General features: G+C 31.6%; 1 protein-coding gene across 1 annotated transcript in view; it reads left to right on the top strand.

The window, feature by feature from the left end:
- The first annotated feature begins 1,754 nt into the window (after positions 1 to 1,754).
- LOC134236007 (E3 ubiquitin-protein ligase rnf213-alpha-like) overlaps positions 1,755 to 24,433 on the top strand; it is a 109,568-nt gene continuing 86,889 nt past the window's right edge. The window contains exons 1-18 of the mRNA XM_062718180.1: positions 1,755 to 1,766; positions 1,931 to 2,032; positions 2,809 to 2,913; positions 9,568 to 9,682; positions 9,988 to 10,287; positions 10,380 to 10,548; positions 12,627 to 13,020; positions 13,160 to 13,313; positions 14,667 to 14,884; positions 15,227 to 15,379; positions 15,482 to 15,643; positions 17,733 to 18,348; positions 18,630 to 18,750; positions 19,442 to 19,578; positions 19,969 to 20,040; positions 21,317 to 21,423; positions 22,738 to 22,867; positions 23,899 to 24,094. Of these exons, the coding sequence (XP_062574164.1) occupies positions 1,755 to 1,766; positions 1,931 to 2,032; positions 2,809 to 2,913; positions 9,568 to 9,682; positions 9,988 to 10,287; positions 10,380 to 10,548; positions 12,627 to 13,020; positions 13,160 to 13,313; positions 14,667 to 14,884; positions 15,227 to 15,379; positions 15,482 to 15,643; positions 17,733 to 18,348; positions 18,630 to 18,750; positions 19,442 to 19,578; positions 19,969 to 20,040; positions 21,317 to 21,423; positions 22,738 to 22,867; positions 23,899 to 24,094 (3,263 nt within the window). The remainder of the gene's footprint in view (positions 1,767 to 1,930; positions 2,033 to 2,808; positions 2,914 to 9,567; positions 9,683 to 9,987; positions 10,288 to 10,379; positions 10,549 to 12,626; positions 13,021 to 13,159; positions 13,314 to 14,666; positions 14,885 to 15,226; positions 15,380 to 15,481; positions 15,644 to 17,732; positions 18,349 to 18,629; positions 18,751 to 19,441; positions 19,579 to 19,968; positions 20,041 to 21,316; positions 21,424 to 22,737; positions 22,868 to 23,898; positions 24,095 to 24,433) is intronic.

The raw sequence follows: 24,433 nt of genomic DNA, 5'->3' as shown, positions 1-24,433 counted from the left end.
TGCACGTAAAAGACCCTTCACTGCTAAATGGTCTCGATTGCAGAGAATAGGACAAAATTTGTAGCTCTCCACCGGCAAGTGTTCGCCTCTCCATATGAGTGAAAAATTCTCGAGAGAAACGTTAAACAGTATATAATTAATTAATCAATCAATAAAATTAATAAATACTGCCCACGCATGGCTCTGCTGTTCTTCAGAATATTTTCCTATATAAACATGTAATCATGTGAAACTTTGTCAATTGTATTCCGACCCCTGGTTCAGGGGTCAAGATCTGAACAAATCAATTTAAAAATTCTTTTCATTATTCCGGTGTTCATTTATGGAACAAATTACCTTTGCATATCCGTTTCTCACCAACTGTACAAACTTTTCGTAAAAATGTAGAAAAATTCATTATAACATGTCGAAACTAAAAGTTATATAATTTCATGTTCTTGAATCGATCTGTATATGTACTTGTATTTTCACGTCACGTTGTATTATTTATTATAATATTGTACGATGTTTTTATAATTGTATTATTGTGAATGTGTTTAGAGGGCCCCGAGGAAGACTAGTGCACTGCACTAATCGGGTTACCCTCTTTAAATAAAGTATTATTATTATAATTATTATTATTAAACTTGAATCTAATATACCCGAGAAAATGACATGTCTCGACCTATTTCGGGGGAGGGGGGGGCATAATTTGAACAAACTTGAATCCTCTCTATCTGAGAATGTATCCACATAAATTTCACCTTTCATGGTTCTATGGGTTCTTGAGAAGAATTAAAAAATACTCACTCAATAGCAATCTCCAGTTGGAAGGAGGCACAGCTTTTAAGTCGAACAAAGCTAAATTTACTTCATACAAGGATACTTTGTGCATATTTCATGAATATAGCTCAGTTGTTCTTGAGTAGAAGTCGAAAATGTGTCAAGTTTACAGACAAACAGATGGACAGAATGTTATCAGAAAAACTCTCTTAGGTGTTTGGCCTAGGTGAGCTAACAAATACCATTTGTGTTTCAGTACGGAAAATGATAAACCACGCATGATGTTGATTGCCAAGATAACTTTCGACCTACTGCGGAAACTACTTGATAGATTCAGATGTCATATTTATGTTCGAGGATTTACGTTCGAGGTCGCAAAACTCCTCCTGTTAGAAATCGCTGTGCTTGAGAACTTCTCATCAAGAAAAGCTTACCCACAAAATACGAGTTTTCATCAGGAAAACAAAAGTTTTTTTGAAAGGGGTCTAAATGTCGTTGTAAATTGGATGGATCAATTCAAATTTGAAACTTCACATGACATCACAGTAAGTAATGAATCTTTGTAACAGAGTAATACAATAAGAAATTATTATGTATCATACTAATGTTTTAACTTTCGAAATGTATCACCTTTGGTTCAACTGAAAGAAAATTTAATGATCGAACAACTGTCCCCAAAATCAGACGATCAGATTTTTTTCTTGTGGATAAAAACTGATTTCAAGGAAAATAAAAAAAACCTCACTTATAAATATATAAGTACATTTGCTATGCTGATCTACTAAAACAGTCGCGCGCGTGGCGAAATGAGCAACAAACAAACAAAAAAATCTACTATCACAACTATGAAATATATGATAATGCTATGTTTGTGAAGTTGGGTGTAGAAAACTACCAAAAGTAACGTCACAAAGAGTATACAAAGATAATAGTAGGGAAGCGAGATATTCAAACATTGAGTGTGTTTTTGTTGCTATTAAACAAATGTAGACATGGGGAGTTTTGTGAGTTTTGAATGTTTCATTCACACAGATTAGCAAATAATATTATTTTATTTTTATTAAGCGGTAGCACACTTCATAAAATATGCCTATAAGTGACATAAATAACACACAATTTTAACATGATCGACATATTTGTTTACAAATGTATGTTTCCTGCTTTTTAGATGTGGAACTCTGCTCTTATTTTGGAAATTCCCAATCAATTTGTGTTGAAAACGTTCAGGACAAAACTTAAAGAGAAACTAGAGAAAATTCTTCAAGGCCAGGTATGTTCCGCATCAATATACATGTATGTTAAAGAAACCATAAAGTCATGTTTAAAATATTACTAAATCGAGTCTTTGTTTCTTTTAATCATTTGGTTAACATTTACATTTAAAAGTATAAGCGTACAAATTCAAATTCGTCTCCTTTTACATAGGATTTGAGCTTGCAGATCCATAGGTTTTATTTGATAGACACTTCAGTATAATGTTTTTATTTCCAACCGACAAAGTAATAAAACGTGACATTAATACCAAATTCTGTACTTCATTTTGACAGAAATAAAAAAAAATGCACACATACCAAATATATTATCTTTGCACATTTGAAAGTTCTTGTTGAGTCACACAGTTTTTAGCAAAATATGGCTAGAGCATATATAAAATTTAGTACATACTTTAATCACCTCTTATTGCTGTTTTACATATCTCTTTTCTGGTGATCCGTTCCCCAGCGCAGTCTCTCGGGTCAGCATGCTGTAGTGATAATATATATACACTAACAGACTTATAAAAGAATGGACCCATTTAATGACACCTTTTTTTCTCTCCATTTACGTAGTCAATAACAGTTTTATTATTAGAAGATTAAAGTTAATACGAATAAATCTATCTAGGAATATAAAAACATGTTAGCTGTTATTTTGGGGGTGGGTAGGTGGGTGGTGTTGACATCTATTTTCTGACTAAATACATGTAACCACACACCCGATTATCATCATGCACATGTGTAAAAAGGAGAATTGCAGTAAAAGTAGTATGATTTTTCTTTTTTTCAGATTACGAGAAAGTCATTTATGGAGTATATTCTTGATTGGTATTGTAAACTTGGCAATGAATACAGTCTTATACTCCGAGAAAGCTTTGAGAAAATTGCAATGAAGGCAAGTGTAAAAAAAAATTAGTCTGTATTAAGGTAGGATTCTTCTCATACTTATATTTAAAAATAAATGAAATTTTCACAGAAGACGATATCAGTAAGTGATAGTATCAGTGAAATTAATATTGAACGTTTTATATTAGAGGCAAGGTCAGGTCAAGGTCATTATCTTTTTCCTTGACATTAAAAATAAAAAAATACTGTTGCAAGTCAGGTGATACCTACTTCTATTTCAAAAGTTTAAAGATTGTTCTTTTTGCATAAAAACATATAACTATATCGGGTCTATAGCATGATATTACCCAATTTACATAAATGATTTAATTGAACTGGATATTGGCTAAGCCGAATTTTCTCTGTTTTCCTTAATTTTTTAGGATATATTAGTTATTTTCATATACTTCGTATATTTAACCTTTTCTTATTTTCACATATAATAAAGAAGTCTTATAAATGTACAAAATGATACAAAAACAAAAAGTTTTGATCGTTTACTTAGAGAGAAAAAATACGTTTATGGATTTTTGGCTCAAATCTTCACTTTGATAGGAAGCGTTTAAAATCTTACAAAGTTCTACTTTGTTTGAAAAATCATATTTATTTTATATATTTTGAAAGTTTAGTCCCTCATTATTAATTTAACTTACATTTGAAAATTTCTCCAAGTCTTCGATTGTGTAAAAATTATAACTAAATTCATTGTTCTATTATAATTTTGAGAGGCAGAAAAGAAGATATTTTCATACGCCATTATTCCGCCAAAAATGTAGTCCGTGCTAGTTTTCAAATGCAGTTTACTATTTCTATTTAAAGTTGTAGAATTGTGATGAGGAAAGAAAAATATGGTCTTTTAAATGCCTTACACCTCAATATATGACATATAAGCAAATATACTTTGAATGTTTCATCTAGTCAGAAACCAGAGAAAAATCCTACCGTAAATAAAAAAAAATTATCTTGAAAATAAGATTCGGGTATTTTACAACGATAAAGAACCAGAGTTCTACATTGGCCAATTAAAGTCGGTCCAGCCACAGTTAAATTCCTTAGATAAAAACATGATGTGTTTGTGAAACACTATGCGCCCGGTGTCAATTAAGTTAAAAAAAAGCTATTTTCAGCATATAGGTCACATTCAAGGTCACAAGGTCTTTGATTTTGGTGTCTTTTGAAAGAGCTTTATTGGTGGAGTACGCATACCGAATACGAAGTCTCTACATCTTGTGGTTCAAAAGTTATAGTGAAGGTTCAAAAAAGCCTTTTTAAGCATATGGGTCTCAGTCAAGATCACAAAGTCATTGACATTGAAAGAGCTCAAATAGTGGAGTATGTATACCAAATAGTAGAGTTCCCCACGAAAAATTAAAATCCAGGCTTTCTGATATCATTGACAGCTGCTTCTTCAATAAAAATGGAACTCGTAAATTTACTTACCTCGTTATTGGTCATTTGCAAAATTATTTTGTTAAAACAGATTCTGATTGCACACATAAGTACTCTGAAGTTGACATCAAGAAGATGCTTGAGTTTCTGATTGACAATATCTGTGTGGTTTTTGGAGACCAGGTATTCCAACAATCTATTGGAATTCCCATGGGTACAAATTGTGCTCCGTTATTAGCAGACTTATTTTTATATTCATATGAAACAGAATTTATGCAAAATCTTATGCGTGAAAAGAAGAAAACACTTGCTGTGGCCTTCAACTCGACATTAAGATATATCGACGACGTGTTGGAATTGATAATGGTAATTTCCATTCCTATGTCGATACGATACATCCTGGTGAGCTTGAGATAAAAGATACCACAGAGTCTGGGACTTGTTTTTCATACTTGGATATTTTACTTGAAAAAGACGCTAGTGTTAATCTAACAACCAAACTATATGATAAACGTGATGACTTTAACTTTTCTATCGTCAACTTCCCTTACTTATGCAGCAATATACGTTCATCACCTGCATACGGAGTATATATCTCAGTTAATTCGATACGCAAGAGCATGCTCTACGTATGAACAATTTGTGAAACGAGGTAAATTATTGACAAGCAAGTTGATGAAACAAGAATATCAGCAGTCTCGTTTAAAGTCATCATTTCGTAAGTTCTATGGTCGATACAATGACCTTGTCAGCAAATACAATTTATCATTGAGTCAAATGCTGACTGACGTTTTTTCATACCAATTGTTAGTCCATTATTTATACACTGAATTGACGACGAATTTTTTCCGTTATTTCCTGATCATGACAAGGAGCACACGGTGGGTGTGACCGGTCGGCAGGGGATGCTCACTCCTCCATGGCACCTGTCCCCAACTCTGTTGTTTCGGGGGTCCGTGTTTGCTCTGCTCTTATTTTGTATTGTTTTATGGACTTTGAGATTGAATACTTTTTGTTATCTCCATATCCTTCTCCTATCCATAATAAGTAGTTGTTAGTGCGATAAATAATTATTCAAATTAACCTCTAAACCTAAGAACAATATATCGTTTCCAGTTTAAATGCTAAACTGTTAATTTACTTTAATTAGGGCCCATAGTTTGGCTTGCATAATCAATTATCTTTAAGACCTCGCTGGACACTTGAAGCCCTTTTTTCACACTTCATTACAAAATTACAAAATTACAAAGTTTAAATATCCATTGATTCATGATTAAATAATTAAGCAGTTGCATTGCACTTGCACAAAACATCGTGCTTTGTAAGTAAAATTTATTTTATCACAAAGTATATTGTTAACGATACACTTATAAAACCAATGTCCAAATAACTGTATCTCACTTCCATTCTGAATAAACATGTACACCCCTACTAATGCTATGGTGATTTAAATTCAAGAGACGTGGTTTAGGTTTTCCTATTCAAAGGTTATAGGGTAGAAACGGTTTTATAAATAAAATTGGCAGTAAACAGGATATTGCTATAGTCTGTTTCTTCTGAAAACAAGTCCTGTGTAAAATGCATTTCCAGGCCTTTCTGAAAGACTTTCATAATTTTTCAACAAAAATGGGTGGCTGGGGGGGGGGGGTGGTAAATAACAATTAATACATTTTATTATAGTTTACTGCAAAAACTACAGCTCAAAAGCGACCGATACGCTGGTAAAAAATGTAATATCATCCACACTGACAAACCTTTGTTTGCCTTATATGTCTATTGCTATTAATGCGCACAGAGGATCTTACCACGAGCAACTGACCAATTGTTGACTGAATACGTTCACCCCTACTAATGTAATTGTGATTTAAATTCAAGACACGTGGTTTAGGTTGATCTATTCAAAGGTTATAGGGTAGAACCGGTTTTATAAATAAAATTGGCAGTAAACATGATATTGCTATAGCCTGTTTCTTTTTAAAACATGTCCTGTAATAAATGATTCCAGACCTGTCTGAAAGACTTTCATAATTTTCAACAGAAAAAAGGGTTGCTAAAGGTGGGGGTGTTAAAATAACAATATATCTTATACTATTCGGCGAAAATTAGAGCTCACTAGTGACCGATTCGCTGGTAAAAAATGTGCATTATCATCTACACTGACAGACCTTTGTTTGCCTTATATGGCTATTGTTATAAATACGCACAGAGGATCTTACCACGAGCAACAGAACAATCGTTGAATGAATAGCAACGTTTACACCAAATACATGTTTATATTTTACTTTGAACACGTAGTTCAGGTCAATCAACGATCATATTAATGGACTGCAAAATACCAAAAATGTTCTTACGAACAAAATACAAAGAAAAGAAACTATGAAAGGTGTTACGGGCGTTTTTAATATGTTGTTAAATGGAAAAAAGTTTAATAAAATGTAGTTTGTGTCTAGTTCAGAACACCAGTGCTTCAAGGGTAAGAAGAACGAGCAGCATCTCTTATGCATTTAAATGGACAAAACTTTGTTTACGTTTGTGATCACGTGTTCGGCCAGGGAATTCACCTGGCAATTGTACTCTCCAAAGGAATTAATACAGACGCAAATCGCTTTTGCAGTAGGACTTTTAGAAACCTAGACTTCCGCCGTTTATTTAACAAATGAATTGTTTTCATTATGATCATGAAAATAATATTTTTAAAAATGCTTTTCATTTATCATAAAATTTTCCTTTTTTTCAAGCGTAAAATCTCGTAGTATTCGTAGTAACCCATAATGCAATACTCATTCAGCTGATTGGTCGGTTAAAATCATGCTGGTGCCTCATTTGCTAATCTGACGCCAAAAAATATTGTCCCGGTTCCCAGGCAAAAATATTTGTCCAAAAAGAAATTTTAATTCATGACTGCAGAAAATTGTATCATATACTTATTTAAGTTTGAATTGATGTATAAGAGATCCATTGATTGAAGTAGATTTCTACAGACATTATCAGCTGATTCTAGGGTGGTGAAAACTGAAACGCAACATAACTTTTCTGTTTACCGTGCCTCCACGTGCTAGTCACTTCCTAGCCACATTTCCGCGAATAATTTACCCTTTCTCCTGAAGTCTCGCTAACACTCGCCAGAGGCACAGCCAGAGCGACTCTGAACTCATCGGGTTTTATAATTTGCAGAACACCGAAAAGTAAAAGGTTCCGAACACATTAGTAGGGGTGACGTTTACGAGAAATACATTTTTGTTAACATGTTACTTCGAACACGTGGTTCAGGTCAATCTATGATCATGTCAATGGAGTGCAAAATAAAAAAAAGTTCTTATGAACAGAATGCAAACATTAGAAACTGTGATAGATATCACGGGGCTCAGGCGCGTTTTTAATCTGTTGTTAACTAGAGAAGAATATGTTTTACAAAATGTATACGTAGTTAAGGGCTGTCAAGTTCAAAACACCAGCACTTCAAGGGTTAGCTTCTCGTATGCATTTAAATGGACAAAACATTTTTTACAAAACTATACTCGTGATCATGTGTTGGCCAGGGACTCTACCTGACAATTGTATACACCGATAGTACAATAAAGGAATTTATCAAGCATAAAATTCCTGTAGTATTCGTAGTAACCCATAATACAATTCTCATTCAGCTGATTTGTCAGTTAAAGTCACATTGGTGCCTCATTTGCTAATCTGACGCCAAAAAATATAGTTCCGGTTCCCATGCAAAATATTTGTCCAAAAACAAATTTTAATTTATGACAGCAGAAAATTGTATCATAGAGAATACTTATAATTCAAACTTGAATGAATTCAAGAGATATCTATAACTGAAGTACATTTCTACAGAATGATCTTATAGCGTGGTGAAACTAAAACGCAACATAACTTTTCTGTTTACCATGTCTCCACGTGCTAGTCACTTCCTAGCCACGTTTCCATGAATAATTTACCCTATCTCGCTGAAGTCTCGCTAACTCACGCCTGAGCCACTGTCAGGGCTACTCTGAAGTCATTGGGTCTAATTATTTGCAAAACACCGAAAAAGAAAAAGTTCCGAACACATTAGTAAGGTGATGTAGTGTAAGGCAGCGCCACGAGAATTTAATCGGCATCAAAAGCTAGTTTTTTGACTTGCTTCATAACCGAGCGGTCTAACACGCTGTTCATATACTGCTAGGAGACAGATTCCGTATGATCAGGTTTTGGGTTTTCTATCGTGTTTTGCATTTAGCGTTTTGCGTTTATCGTGAAGATTATTTTTATCAGGTTCTATCGTGTATCGTGTTTTGTGTATCAGTGATTCTACATGTAGTTGGCGATAAAAGATATGTTTGTTTGAAAATAAAAGAATGTTTCTAAAATATGTACATTATTTTAAAAATTCCTATGCTGAATTCTTAGATTATGAGAAAAAGAAAACCTTACTGAAGAGAAAATATGAGAGAATTTCTTCGAAATATTATTTATTAAATTTTAAAATCATAACATGGAATATTGTAAATCATAATCATACAAACTTTACCTGTTAAACATGTTTTAGTCATTTTTAACAATAGGCAAATATCCACAGTGCCAATACAAATTTAGAAAGGTATTTTTCTGTATAAAATGTTCAAGCTTGAATTAATCGATATCAATTTCATTTAATTCCACGAAGATCTGGCTTTGGCACTAATATTTTTAGCTTTGGCGAGGATTGAAAATATTGAGAAGTGAAAGCATAAAGATATTCTGTAATTTAGGGGATACCTGTCTTCTAATTTGGTATTTGCGACCGTTAATACTGATTTAAAGGTCGCAAACTGAGTTTTAACGGTGACGCGTTAGCAGAGCCGGTAAAACGGATGTTTGCGACCGTTAAATCAGCATTAACAGTCGCAAATACCAAATTAAAAGATAGTTATTCCCATTCTATCGCAATCTATGCATTTTGTTTATTGTTTACAATTTATTTTTTTGAGTTTTGTTAAATGAAATACGTCAGGGAGCATTGTATTAAAACATGTTACAAATCAATTGCATTAGACTTTATATTTAGAAAAGTTATATGTAGGTTAAACGATATCAAGTCAACAAAGTGGAAATATCATACCTATTGTACATTATTACCTTATTACCTATTTGCCTAGTATCGATATAAATATCAATATTGCATTGATTTTTATTGACTTCTAAATGTTGAAAGACATCGACTCGACATCAAATCAACACATCATGTCATCCTGCTACATTGTTCATATCGATACCGTTGACTTCAAACCATTTTATATAATTTCAGGTTTTGGAAACAGGGGCATCATGCAGATGTGAATCATTCAATGACAGTGAAAAGATAAAATATGGTGTTTTGATGTCAAACTTGTGTGAAAGAGATTGGGCGAGGCAAAACGAACGTATAGGACTTTCGTTTTTGTTATCTTGGCCACAACTTTTACATCTTTTGGAAATGTTTTGTAAGTGTTAATATACTTTCACAATAAAAATACAAGGGGTGCACAGTTTAACGTTTATTTCTAAGTTTATCATAATTTTATTGTACAGTTTCTCTTCCATTTAAGTTATCGCTGCTCATCTGTTATTTCCTGAATATTCAGCAGTGAATAGTTCATACTAAAAAGGATATATTACATGCGTAAAATAAATACTTGATATTTTCATCAATAGAACTCTATTATTTAATTCGATTCTCTCATTTAAGTTGCAGAAAAGTTCCGTTTATCGAACAAATGTCAGGTCAATGCGCGTGAGGCAGCAGTGAGCATAGTCAACATCAAGGAAAATATCGAGATTGGCAATATTACTGTTAAAGATATTGAGGAAATAGAAAAGAAACCCGACACATTCATCAAAGCATGTGCAACTATTTTCTCGTACAAAGGAAAACCACATTTTGATGAAAAAAGAATGCTGGTAATGATTCAAATCCGAAGCAAAGAGTTAAAGGAAACAAGAAATATCCAAGCAGCAATTTTTAACCTTGTGCAAGCAACTTTCAATGGTGAATACATTTTATAATTTCGGTTTTATTCTTAAAATCAGTTTAAAAAGTTTTTTTTAACAAAGTTATACAATATTTAAATTCATTTTTAGTTCATTCTTGCAATCTAAACATCAGTGATCTTGTGAATGAAACGAGCATTCTAAAGGATATCTGTGTGCCTCTCACAACGTTGTCTGGAGATATTAAATATTACAAACCCAAAGTTAAATTATGCGACTTAACAGATGATGAAATTGCAGCTTTGCCAAAAATTCAGAGGTTTGTATTAAACAATATGTTTTTTGTCACGATGATTTCCCAATATTAATGCAATGTAAGTTAACAAAGAATGTTTCCATTTTCATTGTCCATTTTCATTGGAAACGGCGCTTTAATTTTATTTAAAGGCTGATGGAAATGAACAGCAATTCTTTCATATGTTTTAGAACGCGGCGAAATAAAACCAACAACCAAAAAAAAAACCGCAACGAAACCGATGAACGTTTAACGGAGTTGAAAAAGTCCTCTAGAGAATGTTAATTCCGGAATGTTGCGCTTGTTTAAGTTGATTTTAATTGTGTCACATTAATATTCGGAGTATGCGGGACATTTCATCGATTGATTGAAAACATGTTATAGCCAGTTATAATGGCTTCTGGGATATAAAAATACAGAAAAGTAAGCACAAAGTACTTCTCAAGGATTACGCCAGTTCTCTTTTTTGGAAAGAAATGTGCTGGCGAGGATCTTGGAGATGTACATGTACCTCTTCCCTATATCCAGATTTCCCCCCTAATTTTTGGTCTTTTCTATGTGAAATTTTAACACTAATACGTACTGAAAAAGGAAGTCTACTTGTATATGAAAACGGAAAAAAAAATCATATTAAAGAAAAACATCTATGTTTTCTAAAAGATTAGTGCCGTATCGAATATTTTTAATCTCTCTCTCTCTCTCTCTCCGTATTTTTGAAAGTGAAGAAAATATTAAAAATACCTGACAGAAAAATTAATTCGATGTTGATTAATTGAAAATGTACATGCAACGGTACATATATAAATTGGTCGCTTTTCGACCGAATGTAAATGGAGCTACAGCCACGTGATTTATTGATTTTTTTTTTATATTTCCATTACTTTTTTATCTCTGTGATAACTCTTTGAAAGTTAGCGGAGTTGATTTCTTGATAATTTTACCGGAATATTAATCAAGCAGGTCGATAGGTCTGGAACTAAGGAGGCCAAATATGCATGCAAATCTCGTGCAGATCTGTCTACAATTTAGAGGTGCCCTATTTAAAGGGAAAAGAAGCAAAGTGGGTTTAAGTTACTTCCTTCTTCGCTACGGACACAATAGAAAACAAAATAACTTTAATCACATGTATGCTAAATACTTTTACCAATAATGTACCCATAACTGTAATGTACATGTAACTATAGAGAAATAGATGCCATACTCTGTAAATATGTAAGAAGAGTGAAGATACTTAAACACAGGTGGTATTTCTTAAAACAAAATTAAATCAAATACTTTCATTACCCACCTTTTTCTATTACATGTACCAATTAACGAAAAATGTTAGATAGCATGTAATTATATGACTATGTCGAAGATTATAGGAATAGATAACGAATTTCCAACTCTACTCTGGTATCATTTTTTCCAAAACACTTTAAGTGAATATTTCCGTAATGTTGAATATAATGCAAGACAAGCTCAATTATGCATAAACATAGCAGTGATAATGTTTCTCTTTCAAACCATTAACTTTACACGTTGTATTTGTTAGATATTGCCCTCATTCCATCATTCTATATATAATTTTAAATCTAAAGCCTTTCAATTTGAATTTTATTAAATCACTTGCAAAGTCGCGGTCATTACTCAGAGTTTAATATCAAAGGACAGGGTCATTACATGTCCATATTTCTAAAATCAGAAAACAAAAGAAACTTAACTTGGCATATAAGTTGTTTAAACATTGGTAGTGTGCCATGATCTCTGCCGAGGGTTACATCTCAAATGTCAATATCATTGTGAGCATTCATAAAAATGTTTCAGACTATATCTTTGATTCACAAAAAGTGATATTGTTTTTGTTTTAATAAAGCTTTCTTATTTCGATTTTGTATGCAATCCTTTTTTTAATGTTTAAGTATAATTTAGTTAAGTTTAAGTAAATATGTAAGCATTACATTCTTATTTTACTATCTTAGCTGTAATGATCCTAGCTAAAAAGACTTCACACACGAACAATATTTCAACAAAATTATCAACCAATTGCAAGGAACGCAAGTATAGCTAATGCAAAATAATGCTTATCATTGTAAATTTATCAAAATATGTGCATTTTGCAGGATCTCTGACAGCTTTGTATTTTTGGATTTGTGGAAGACACAATGTTCTAGCAATAAAGAAAAAATTGTGCCTACAATACAACATCTTCTAAAAAGTGTTTGGAGAACAGTATTTCCAACGTGGAATGATTTGTTTCAAAGGCTAAAGAGTGGATCCATTACCTTTGAAGAATTTGACAAGTACTTCTCAAATTATGACACAGAAGTTATTAAAAAGGAAATGACTTTGTACAGCGATGGAGAAAATAATCAGTGGATATCAGAAAGAATGCAACAGATACATCAACACAGGCAACTCAACACGTGTCTTAAAGGGGCCAAGGTCATCTTGGAATTTGTACAAATCTTTGATCTGAAAGGCGATTTCAGTCCAATTGAAAAAATTGTGAAGATGGTATGTAATGATGATGCGTGTATAATTCACATTAAAGCAGTTTTTGATAGAGTAGAAAGAATGTTTGAAGTAATCTGTTTCAAACTATTAAATGTGAATTTATTTAAATATTAAAGTGCAGACGATGCTTTTGTTTTAGAGAGACGACAAACAAATGAAAATACAAGATCTAGACAAATCATTTTTGGAAGCTTGTGACGTTCTTTGTGACATCTCAGACAATCAGATTGTTTGTCTACAAACATTTATTGAATGCAAGGAACTTGTGAGTTGGATACAATCAGCGGCACCAGGTAAACATGAATGATATTATATGTTAAACGGTAACAATTTGATGCACCAGATAAGCATGTCGAAAAATGTTGTCTCTTCAGTGATGCTTATTCCAAGAGGTTTGAAATTATTTGAAAGCTATTGTAGGTCGAGAGGTTGAAATTATTCAAATTAAAAGAAAAATACACATTTTGTGTCCATGTAATGTACTTTTTGAAAACAGATTGTCACAAAATTATTGGCATAGATTTTTTTGTATTCGTATAGTAACTAAATGCTGTCTCCTTCGCACGATCTAAAAAATGCAGTGTTTTCAGTGGTTCTCATTTTAGTATTGTCATATCTAGCATAGATATTATGAATGACGACCTGTTGGAATCCAGTTCTCTCAACACAATGTACAAATAAACAATTTCTTCATTTTTCCTTTCTTGCTGTACAGATGTTTCAATTTATTGAAAGTAGTACACGCGCATCATTGGTTGTGACCGCGTAGAGAAATCAGCACGGGAGAACACTCTCAGTCACTATTTTAAAATTAAAAAAAAACCGTGCCAGGAAAGTTTCTACCCTCTGGATAATTGTGTCGTACCGATTCCAATGTCCTTAGTTCAAACCTACTGCAAAAGATTATAATTAGAAAAAAATGGGGGAAGGGTCAAGTCTTAACCCGGCACCATGATACTACGTCCTTGCCCCTTCATCCGGACTTTAGAAAGGGGGAATTTTAAAATTTCACATTTTTACTCATTTGAAGAAAATTTTATTGGCCTTTTAAACGAAAACATCTCAGATTCCGGATCAGATGCCTAAGAGGAGAAAGCAAATACAGCATCATCTTATTGATAATTCAATTTTATTCAATTTCCTTTTTACAATTTTGATTTAAACACATTAAATTTTACAGTGTTCAAATTAATGTTCAATTTATTGACAATGCGGATAGGTTAAGATCATACTTTAGCGGGATTAATATTCTCAAATTCAGGTGAGTTTATATATTAAAGCAATATGAACCAATGGTCAGTAATTTGAGTTTGCTCTTACAATTAGCTATTAAGATTAATATATTTGTAATATAAATATTTTTAATGAACTAGAAAAAATAAAGTATATTTTTTCAATGCCCTTTTCATGGAACAAACTTTCTTCAATTTTGTGTATACCTACTTTCAAATATGAAAATCATAAACATTTATGAAGTAGATAAATGTAAGGTAAGTGAGCACTGGAATAATTTTGCCTAAATTCTTAATGTTAAAAATCTAAATGATATAGACCTAGTAAGGTTAAAGAACAATGTAAGTACTTATGTCTTTGGACTATTTCAAAAATTAAGGGAAAATAAAATTACGTTGCAACATCATCTGTAGATCTTCAGCAATTGGCTGTTTTTGTTGACTTGGCAACCATATCTGCTGGAGAATGGGACATGGAAGTTGACAGGGTAAACTGTTTTCAATCAGCCACGACTGGTTACGCACCCCTTATTTTCAACATTGAAAAAGAATGCGACTACAAGCATTTTCTGGGGCAGTGTAAATATGTCTGGAAGGAACTAGATGCTGATCCCAAACTTCCTGTTAAATTTGTAAGTTGATAAATGTAATTTTGTGATTTCTTTCTTGTTATATTATAAAAATCGATTTATATATAAACTATTTGCTAGCATCATTGTAAAATATAATGTATCGTATAAGCAGAATTTTAACGAGGATTTAATTTAGGCATTATTAGCGAGGGTGCCAAGATCGCTAAAATTGAATATCGATTATAATTAATTGCGCTTTATTTGTAATAGCTTTTTAGTTAGCTTTTTTACATCGCTAAAATACATTTCTCTAAAAATAAAATATCATTTTTAAGGAGAAATCACGAAATCTGCGTCTCGCTAAAATTTCCACTTATACGGTATTTAATGCTTAATTTGTAGAAGGACACAAAACGAGAACTTGTATGGCTTGAAAGTGTAAAGAAAGCTCAGGGATCTGTAGAAATTTCAGCAATGGAACAAGCGAAAGCCATTAACAATTCCGGGATTTATCTAATTGGCAGCTTTTCTCCTAGTACATTGAAACAAAAGCTGGTAAGTGAATAAGTAATAATATAAAAACCCTTTGCTTTAAATCAACATATACGGTATGTAATTTCCTTTTATAATATTTATATTTTTATGTTTAATATTCAGAATGTAGACGATGTACTTCAACTTCACATTCAAGATGAGAAAGTAGAAGCAAGACTCCGTCGTCAATTTCATTACAAAGAATTACAAGAATTACAAAGTAAACTCATGCTGATTGCAGGGAAAGCCAAACAAGGAAATGAAGATGTGGAGCGTTTTACAAATGTATGTTTTATTGTTTTTGTCACCAAATTAATGTATTCAAAATTGTTTATTGAAAACAAAACCCTGTCATTAATTCAAAATAATCCCAAACCAGTGATTAAAATAGTGTACAATATTTTCAGAATTTAATAAACGAGAAATATGTATTGGATTGCAATTTACATTTTTGGCACACCTGTTATCAAAACTATATTTTAGTTCGTAGTAAAACAAAATAAATAATAAAATATCTCAATTGCTGTTTCTTAATGATTAGTTTGGAATATAACTGGTACTAGACCTATTTCAGCATCAACATAAAAATGTATCAACTTTATAAATAATCACAGGGCTAGCACACATTCAATGTTAACTGGGCTTGCATAAGCTACTGTAAAATAGGCATATCAGAAATAAATATGTTGAATTTTATTTCTTTTGGAAAAATTACGTTGTTTAATATGAATACGAGTATTCCCATTACATTTAATTCTAAGTGAGTATTTGCATATCGATTATCATAAGTGAGTTTACTTATCTTGAGACATTGAAGTGAAACATATAGAGATACGAATAGTTTTCAATATCAAAGTCCATGAAACAATACAAAATAAAATCATCTAAAATTAAATGTATAATATAAAAGATATTCATGATCGTAGTCGAATATGGAATTTATATCAGCATTGGATAAATTTTTAAATATAATCTTTAATGAGACGAAAAAGTTATTTCTTTTTATAAGTAAACTCAGGTGACCTATTGCTATCCGTTTGCGTCCGTCGTCGTGCGTTAACATTTGAACATTTTCAGCTTCTTCTCTGCAACCACTGAACCAATTTTAACCAAATTTGGCACAGAGCATTTATGGGTAAAGGGGAACTTTCATAATCCTTATCACCCCTAGGGCCTGAGGGATGGGGCCAAAAACCACTAAAATTAATGCAATTTTTAAAAATCTTATTCTTTTCTCCTGGACATCAAGAAGTATGTTTGCATGATTGTAATCAGAATTGAGTCCTATACCAAAATTGTGAAATTCATGGCCCTTGGGTCAGAGGTTCTAGTGCTAGAGTGGGGCTAAATAAGTATATAGTGAAAATGCATTATTTCTTTGAAAATCTTCTTCTCTGCTACTGGGTATTAAAAAAAACAACTACATGTAAGTACATAGTTGTGATGAGCAAGAGTGCCTCTACCACAATTGTAAATTTTATGGACCCAGAGACAGGGGTTCTAGTGTTAGGGTGGGGCTCTATTAATTATATAGGTAAAATACATGAATTCTTTTAAAATCTTCTTCTCTGCTTCTGAGTATTAAGCATATGAATTACCTATATAGTTATGATGAGTAAGGGGCCTAATCTTCCAGAATTTGAATTTCAAGGCCCCATGGTGAGGGTACCATAGAGGGGGGGTCTGTACTTATATACTGAAAATGAATGAATTGTTTGAAATATTCTCCTTGGTATTAATCAAATATTTATGAAAAGCAAGGATGCCTTTTCAAAAATTGTGCAATGTGTTGATCTAGCCCTAAAGGTTCATGTGTGGTAGGGGCACTACTGATTATTGGTGAATATTACTGATTAGTCGAAATGCATTTTTTGTTCCCCCTACCCTGCCTACAAGTATTCAAGTTACCAAACTAAACAGCTGCCAAGTGTATTGTTATGATGATCAATGGGTACCCCTTTCAAAATTGTGAATGTCATAGCATCTGGCTTAAAACATGAATAAAATTCAATCACTGGAAAGTTGTTGCATAATTCTCAGGTGACTTATAAGGCCGATGGACCTCTTGTTACAGTTTATGATTTTTCGCTGCTTCCATTATTGAGATTGAAAATTTAAACAAAGACGATATAAAATACATTTTGGAGAACCTTTAATAGTTTTTGTTTGTGTCAGGATGGTTTTTTATATTCTCCATTACATGCTTTGTGAAAAAGATTGTTGTAACACAGTAAATTTGGATATATTGTCAGTGAAAATAACACTTTTGATATTTTTCACGGTGAAAAAATATAAAGTTCAAAAGTATCATTTGTATTAATTGAATAAATTACAGTATTTACCGTCAAATATTAAATTTATTCATTTATTGTAGGTTTTCGATACTGTCGTAAGATTGTGCAATATTTACATAAAATTAATCGAGGCCGGGTGTATCCTTTTTTCAAACTGGCATGTCAAATTTTTATGTGATCCAAAGCGTCCCGTCTGTGCATTCGTTAATTTTGGATATGGAAAGGACTACAAACAATTAAAAGGGAGACGTGACGACAACGATGATGTTACAACTCTAATGCCTGATCTTGCAACATTTTTAGAAAATAGTTTGCATAAATGGTCTGAATTTATAAATGACAAGCGAGAGAAGTACCCTCGTCTCAATTTCTACACAATGGACCAGCTCGTTACTCTTCAAAAAGAATTAGCGAAAGTTCAACGCGGATCTGATCATTCGCTTCAAGTGTATCAACTTTTATCTCTTACCAAAGAAAACTGTGACCAGGAGGATCTCGTGAATGCACTAGGCCTTGCTAGTAATTGTATTGAAAAAATTGAAAATAAACAGTCAAATGCGTTGACAAGAGACAGACAAGAAGAAATTCATTCAGGCTCTGAACAATTTATTCAGGAAATGATGAAAGTAGGTAACACAAGAAAAACAGCACTGGCAGCTTTAAAAGAAGGAATAGAAGAAACTGATATAGCAGCCGGTGAGGTCTTTTTCAAAAAGCATTTTTGATGAACTTTAAAAGACTGATTACCAGAAAAATGCCAATCGTACATTTTATATGGAAGGAAATTTCTATTTAATGATGGATATTATTTTTTTTTTGTCATTCAAAATATATGTTTAGGGAAACGGATTAATATAAGTTGTTACAACTTGTTTCCGAATCCTGTTTGTATTATCTGCTGTGTATATATGATATCTAATTTAAATGAAATAAAGTTTAAACTAATATATATATATTTTACATCCTTACCTTTTTAGGCTACCTGTGGTGTTTAGAGCATGAACACGATGAAGAAATAGAAGATAAAAATCGGTTTAAAGCCTCTCTTAGAACAACAACGATGACAAAGTATTCGAGTCTTATCTCTGAGGAAAATACGTTAGTATATATAATAAAAAGAAATAAATAGAAAATAATGTTAACTGATTTTATATCTCTCTCTGTATCATTCCAAGACCTCAATGTAAGCCAGAGCGCCTCACAGGTTGATCGAAAATTGGGCAAGTAGGTGTGAGGGTGTGTGAAAATGTTAAGTATCGGAACTTTCAGCCTTCTTTTGTGAATTAATTCAATTTGCATAACATGTGATTGAAGGTATACACAGAAAAAAATATCTGCACATAGACAAGAAGTATTGGTTACACAGGATGTGCTTTTAAAAATCTATACTATATTAAACTATTTGATATAAATAATTAATATGAAAACTTAATTATAACTTTATTGTTCTTTGGCTAGAAATTTTTATGTATTTAAAATCAGTTAATAATTCACTCATTTTAAGTATTTTATCTTATATTTTATCTATTGTTGTCTTTTGGAAGATAAATTTTATCTGTATCATCCATTTCAAAAAGATGATTTCTCATTTCGAACCAAAACGTGATGCTTTTTAACGATGCTTATAGGTACATTACACTCATTTTCAGTTAAAATCAACAAACTCAAGTTCAGAAATTCTGTTGATTTAATATTTATTAAGTAGTTACATGAAACAAATTACAAATAACTGTTGATAACCAGTCTCTATTTAGATAGGCTTGTTGATGAACATAAATGTATATTGTAGAGAATCTGAAACACAGTCCTTATTATCGGAGCTTGACAAAGTGTGGCAATCATTCGTAGAATCAGTTTCATCAAGTGTCTCTGATTACTTAAGTATAGAGCACTTAGGAATGACACTCCAGGAGCTTACATTTAGAGGTTGTATAATTTGTCTTATTCTTAAGTATTTTTTTTTCTGTAGCTGTAGTTGCTTTAGGTTTAATGTATTCAAAATATGAAGAATAATAGTTCATCTCAATTATTTTCACGGGGGATAATTTGTTAAATCTTATCAAATATAAATAGTTTGTTTACATGGATCACTCTAGCAATATGCATAGTCATTCCAAAAAAGATGAAAATGGGTCTTTATTGTAATAATATGCCCAATAGAAAACAAACTTTGTTGATAATTTAGTCCTAGTCACCCGTTTTGTCTCGTAGACATTGTGTTAGCTAAGCATGAAAACATATTTATGTCTATGTGGGTATTTCTCGTCATCAATCTTGTTCTTTTAAAGAGAATTTAAAACATATTTTTTAATGCAGAACCGGAGCTGAAAAGAGATTTCATGAAATACTTCAAGACAAACGAACCCAACGTTTTAATTTGCCAGAAAGGTACTCAATTTTAATAATTAATTTAATCAATTTCAACAGCATAATTTAGAAAAAAAATATTGTTTTGTCTCCTGGTATTAATTACATTAAATTGCATATTAGTCAAAAAAATATTCTTATCTAAAAAAAATCAAGGGTCAACAAAACATTATAAAACTTAAAAGGCTGTTGCATAGTAATCAGGGCTCGAAATTCACAATATATATAACTCGCAAAATGCGAGTTAGAATATTCTTATTGCAAGTTTTAACATTTGTAACTCGCAAATTTTTGCGAGTTGATTTTTTTTTATTGTAAATTTCACCCAGGAAAAAATCTATCTGACATCCCCATTTTTAAACCCATGTTTGACGATCGGGCCTTAAAGAAAAATGATTCATTCAAATTTAATACCTCCAGTTGGATTTTGTTTCTCCCAAATCTGCATGGTTTGATCAATCAACTGATTCCATTTCTTCAAAAAAAATATTAATTGTAGCTTAACTTGAGATATAAAATATGTCAACCTAGTTAACATTTACCTTATTAAATATAAAGAGTAATTATTATTGTAACAGCAATTTCCCCCCACAACTTTTTAAAGTTCCTTTTCTGCGGCTAGGCAGCCATGTTCAATGAAGTTGGGTGCCATGTTAGGTATCCACTGTAAATATAACACCTGGTTTATTCCGTCCAGGAATGTTTGACTCTTTTAATCATTAGGGAAAAAAACCTGACCTACTGAACAATGATTTTTTGGGAATATTACAGAAAACAACAATTTTTTTTTCATGTAGAAAATTCTGAGTTTTTTATTATTAAAATGGATAGATAGTGATTTATTTCTAGAAAGCTTTCATTTTAAAATTGCGAGTTCATTTTTGGGGAATTCGCAATTATTTGCGAGTTGTTATTTTAGGGAGTTTCTACCCCTGGCATAGTAATTATTGCTGTTTTTGGTCAAAACGATGATTTAGATACCTGAGAAGTACAATATTCGGGCGAAGTGAATATTGTACTTCAATGGTGGCTAAATCATCGCATTGACCGCAAAAATAGCAATAACTGTTTTATTATATGTTTAAATGATAGCAAACTCCTACAAGACTGTTTCTTTCTTTAATTGAAAGTTTTAACAAGAAATTTCATCAAGAAAACATTGTAAAAGAAAAAAATGGAACAGGTCAAAAATATGTATTAGTGTATGGATATAGTATTTTCGACTTGGGAATTTGTTTTTGTTGAGTTTTTTTTATCAGACTGATTTTTTAAATGTGATCTTAATTTCAAATCACAGCTGATGTTATAAATACTGTACTGTCGATATACTGTCATAGCTCAAGGGAACCTCTTCCACGACCAGAAGAGATTTTATTCTGTACGGAACAAACAACTGCTGACGAGGTATTAGGAAAATTCTTCTTACTTAATTATCAATAATGTACTACAGTTAACTATAGTTGAATCTAATTATAACCATAGGAAATCATTTTTTTTTCCAAAAAAGTACATCAAGGTTATTTAAATTATATTAATTTTAGATAGATATATTTTATTTTTTAACCTTCCTACAAGTAATTTACTGATATTAAAACATACTTCAGCTACATATTACTTCAATCATTGATATGTAATTTACAATATTTAGGTACCATTTTAAAAAAAAAGATCTAGAGTAAAGATTCAAAGTAAATCAGGGTATCAAAGTACATGTATTCACAATAGTTAACAAAAGTAAAGTACAAATAGCTGTATTTATTTTTGTTAAGGTGGTGATTGAATCAAACCATTGAACAGCTCTGTGTACATGTCACTTTCTTGGCATATCCCTAAACTTTCCTTTATTGAAAAAATAATGTTAAAAAAGTAATCACTATGAAAGATTGTCAAACATCGACATCTTAGTTTATAACATCTCTATACAAAAAAAAAAAAAAAAAAAAAAAAAAAAAAAAAAAACACACAAAACCTTTAAACAATTACTGATTAATTAATTTTTTAAAAGTTCTTCTTAACATTTCACTAATTTGAAAAAGTTCTTTTTAACATTTGACAAATTTGAAATGTCTTGCTTTTAACAATTCAATATATTTATTATAATCTATAATGGTCTTAATGCATTTCGATTAAAAACTTTTAAAATATTCATAAATTAAACAAACACTTTAGAATTCTTTTTTTTAATTATTATTTGACAAATTGAAACTCTCTCTTACAACTTTTTTGTGTAACTGATTCTAAAGTGTAAGTCATATACAGTACCAATTTTGATGCACCAAATTAAATCTCTTCAGTGATTCTCATTCCAAAACATCGGACATTTAAAATAATTGAAGTAAAAAAACTGAAGAGCTGGAAATGGGGTTCTAAAGAATGAGGGCAAATAATCGAAAGAGCAGTGCTATGCATGAGGGAGATAATCGTTAATTTTGAAATAGATAACTACATAAAAATAACTTTATTTAAGAAGGTTAACCGATACTGTTATTTTTATTTTGCTATCTTAAAACCGACAAATAATTTGGAAAAAAATTTAAAAAAATAACAGAAAAAGTATTAACTTCACATGTATATGTTTAGAAAAGTCGTCTGGTTTCCAAAGGTTATGGATTTATGGATAATTTTTTTATGTTTATTAGTTAAAAGGAAAAATATCTTGCCTGCAACGGTATTACTTTTTATTTTTGTGAATATATATCTGAATTTTCCTTTGTTTAGATTGACATCTTCTGGAGAAGATCATTCTATGACAAAAGCGGGAAAATATACTGTTTAGCAGATTGCGGAGTTTTAAAGCACAATGTCAGCGAAATTGCGGAAAGAAGACTGAATGTGTATATGCAGAAGGGTATAAAGATATTATATATACTATATGATACTTTTATACAAATACAAATACTTTTCTCAACAAATAACGTGCATCATTTTTTCGATGCTATTGACTATACGTTGAAAATGATCTATCAATTATTTGTTAGTTAATTTCTTTCAAATGAAATGATTTTCCTTCAGCAATTTGATAAACTATGGCTCTTTCTTACATTTATTTCCATATATTAAAACAGTAAAGGCCCGAACCAGAAAATATGAGAGAGAACAAGAGATTTTTTCAATACATTGCAATACAAAACAATAATTTCTATAGCACATTAAGTCACTTTATTGCGCTTGACATTAAAATACATATAAACATACAAAATAGAGAACAAAAGAGGAAAAAAAAAATATTGTACGTAAAAAATAGGATAACTAAAAGACCCCATTAAGTGCATTGAAGTGGTAAAATTTCTCTTTTGAATGGAACGTTTTGAGATATCTTTATAACTTTGATTGTCATACAATGACATGCCCATTTCTGTAGAACATGTATTCCAGAATTATAAAATATAATATCCAATCAAATTGACGGTCTACATAAACACAGAATAAGCACGTGTTCGACCAATACATGTGTTATGGAAACTCCAATAAACATGATATATTCATAATTATGTACAAATTCTTTGCAATACGTGTTTTACAGAAGCTGGAACTCCCTAAATCTTTCTTATAACTATAAAAATCTCCATTTCGGTGTAACTCGTATTACATGACGCAAAGAGTTGGGTGTCTCAAAACATTACGACGAATATTTCTTGTTCGTTTCTCAAGAAGCAAGCGTGTCATTCTGTTATAATTGACGTTCAAAACATAGCCCAGAACGTTTCATCCAAACAAACCGAAAATTTTACCACTTCAGTGCGCTTCATTGTATATACTAAAAGACAATGAAATATTACAGTACGTTGCACGAAAGTGACATGTATAAAACTATAACTATTGAAACATTTAGAATTTAATAGAACTTGTACCTTTTGAGATACTTCAATTTTACTGCAGAATTGCCATACCAACTTGTTATTGTCTGTGATTCTGATACGGAAAACCAAAGCAAGATTGTTGCTGCATTGAACAATTACAGCAGAGCAGATTTTAGTTTCATACAAAACAACAAAGACCTTCGCAATCATATTGAAGGAAAACTGACGTGCCACACCTCTGCAAAAGCATATGGAGCTCATGCCGACATGAAAAAGTAAGCTTATTCAAGTCGTATTTACTTTTTTTATATTTCACAAAAGAGGCTTTGCAATTCCTATTGATATTTTCATTTTCAAAGTGTGTTAAATCTAAAAGAGATTGTATTCGTTTCAATTTACAAAGTATACCATTTAATAAGGCAATGTCTTTATAAATATGTCCTTCTAGAATCATTTGTTAGGGTGTGAAATCCTCAGAGAGTGATACAGTTCATGCCTTTCAACCATTGTTCCGATATAGACACTGTAGAACATTGAATAATAAACCTGTCAAGCTCATTGCTGCCAGCAGAATGATAGAACCATTTATTAAAACATTTGTAGCCTACTTATTT

Source organism: Saccostrea cucullata, unplaced genomic scaffold (assembly GCF_032062105.1).
Source record: "Saccostrea cucullata isolate Sc308-1 unplaced genomic scaffold, CSIRO_AGI_Scuc_v1 ctg488, whole genome shotgun sequence".
In the NCBI taxonomy this organism is placed as follows: domain Eukaryota; kingdom Metazoa; phylum Mollusca; class Bivalvia; order Ostreida; family Ostreidae; genus Saccostrea; species Saccostrea cuccullata.
The sequence above is the reverse complement of the archived record's forward strand: the minus strand, read 5'-3'. Positions and strand labels throughout refer to the sequence as shown.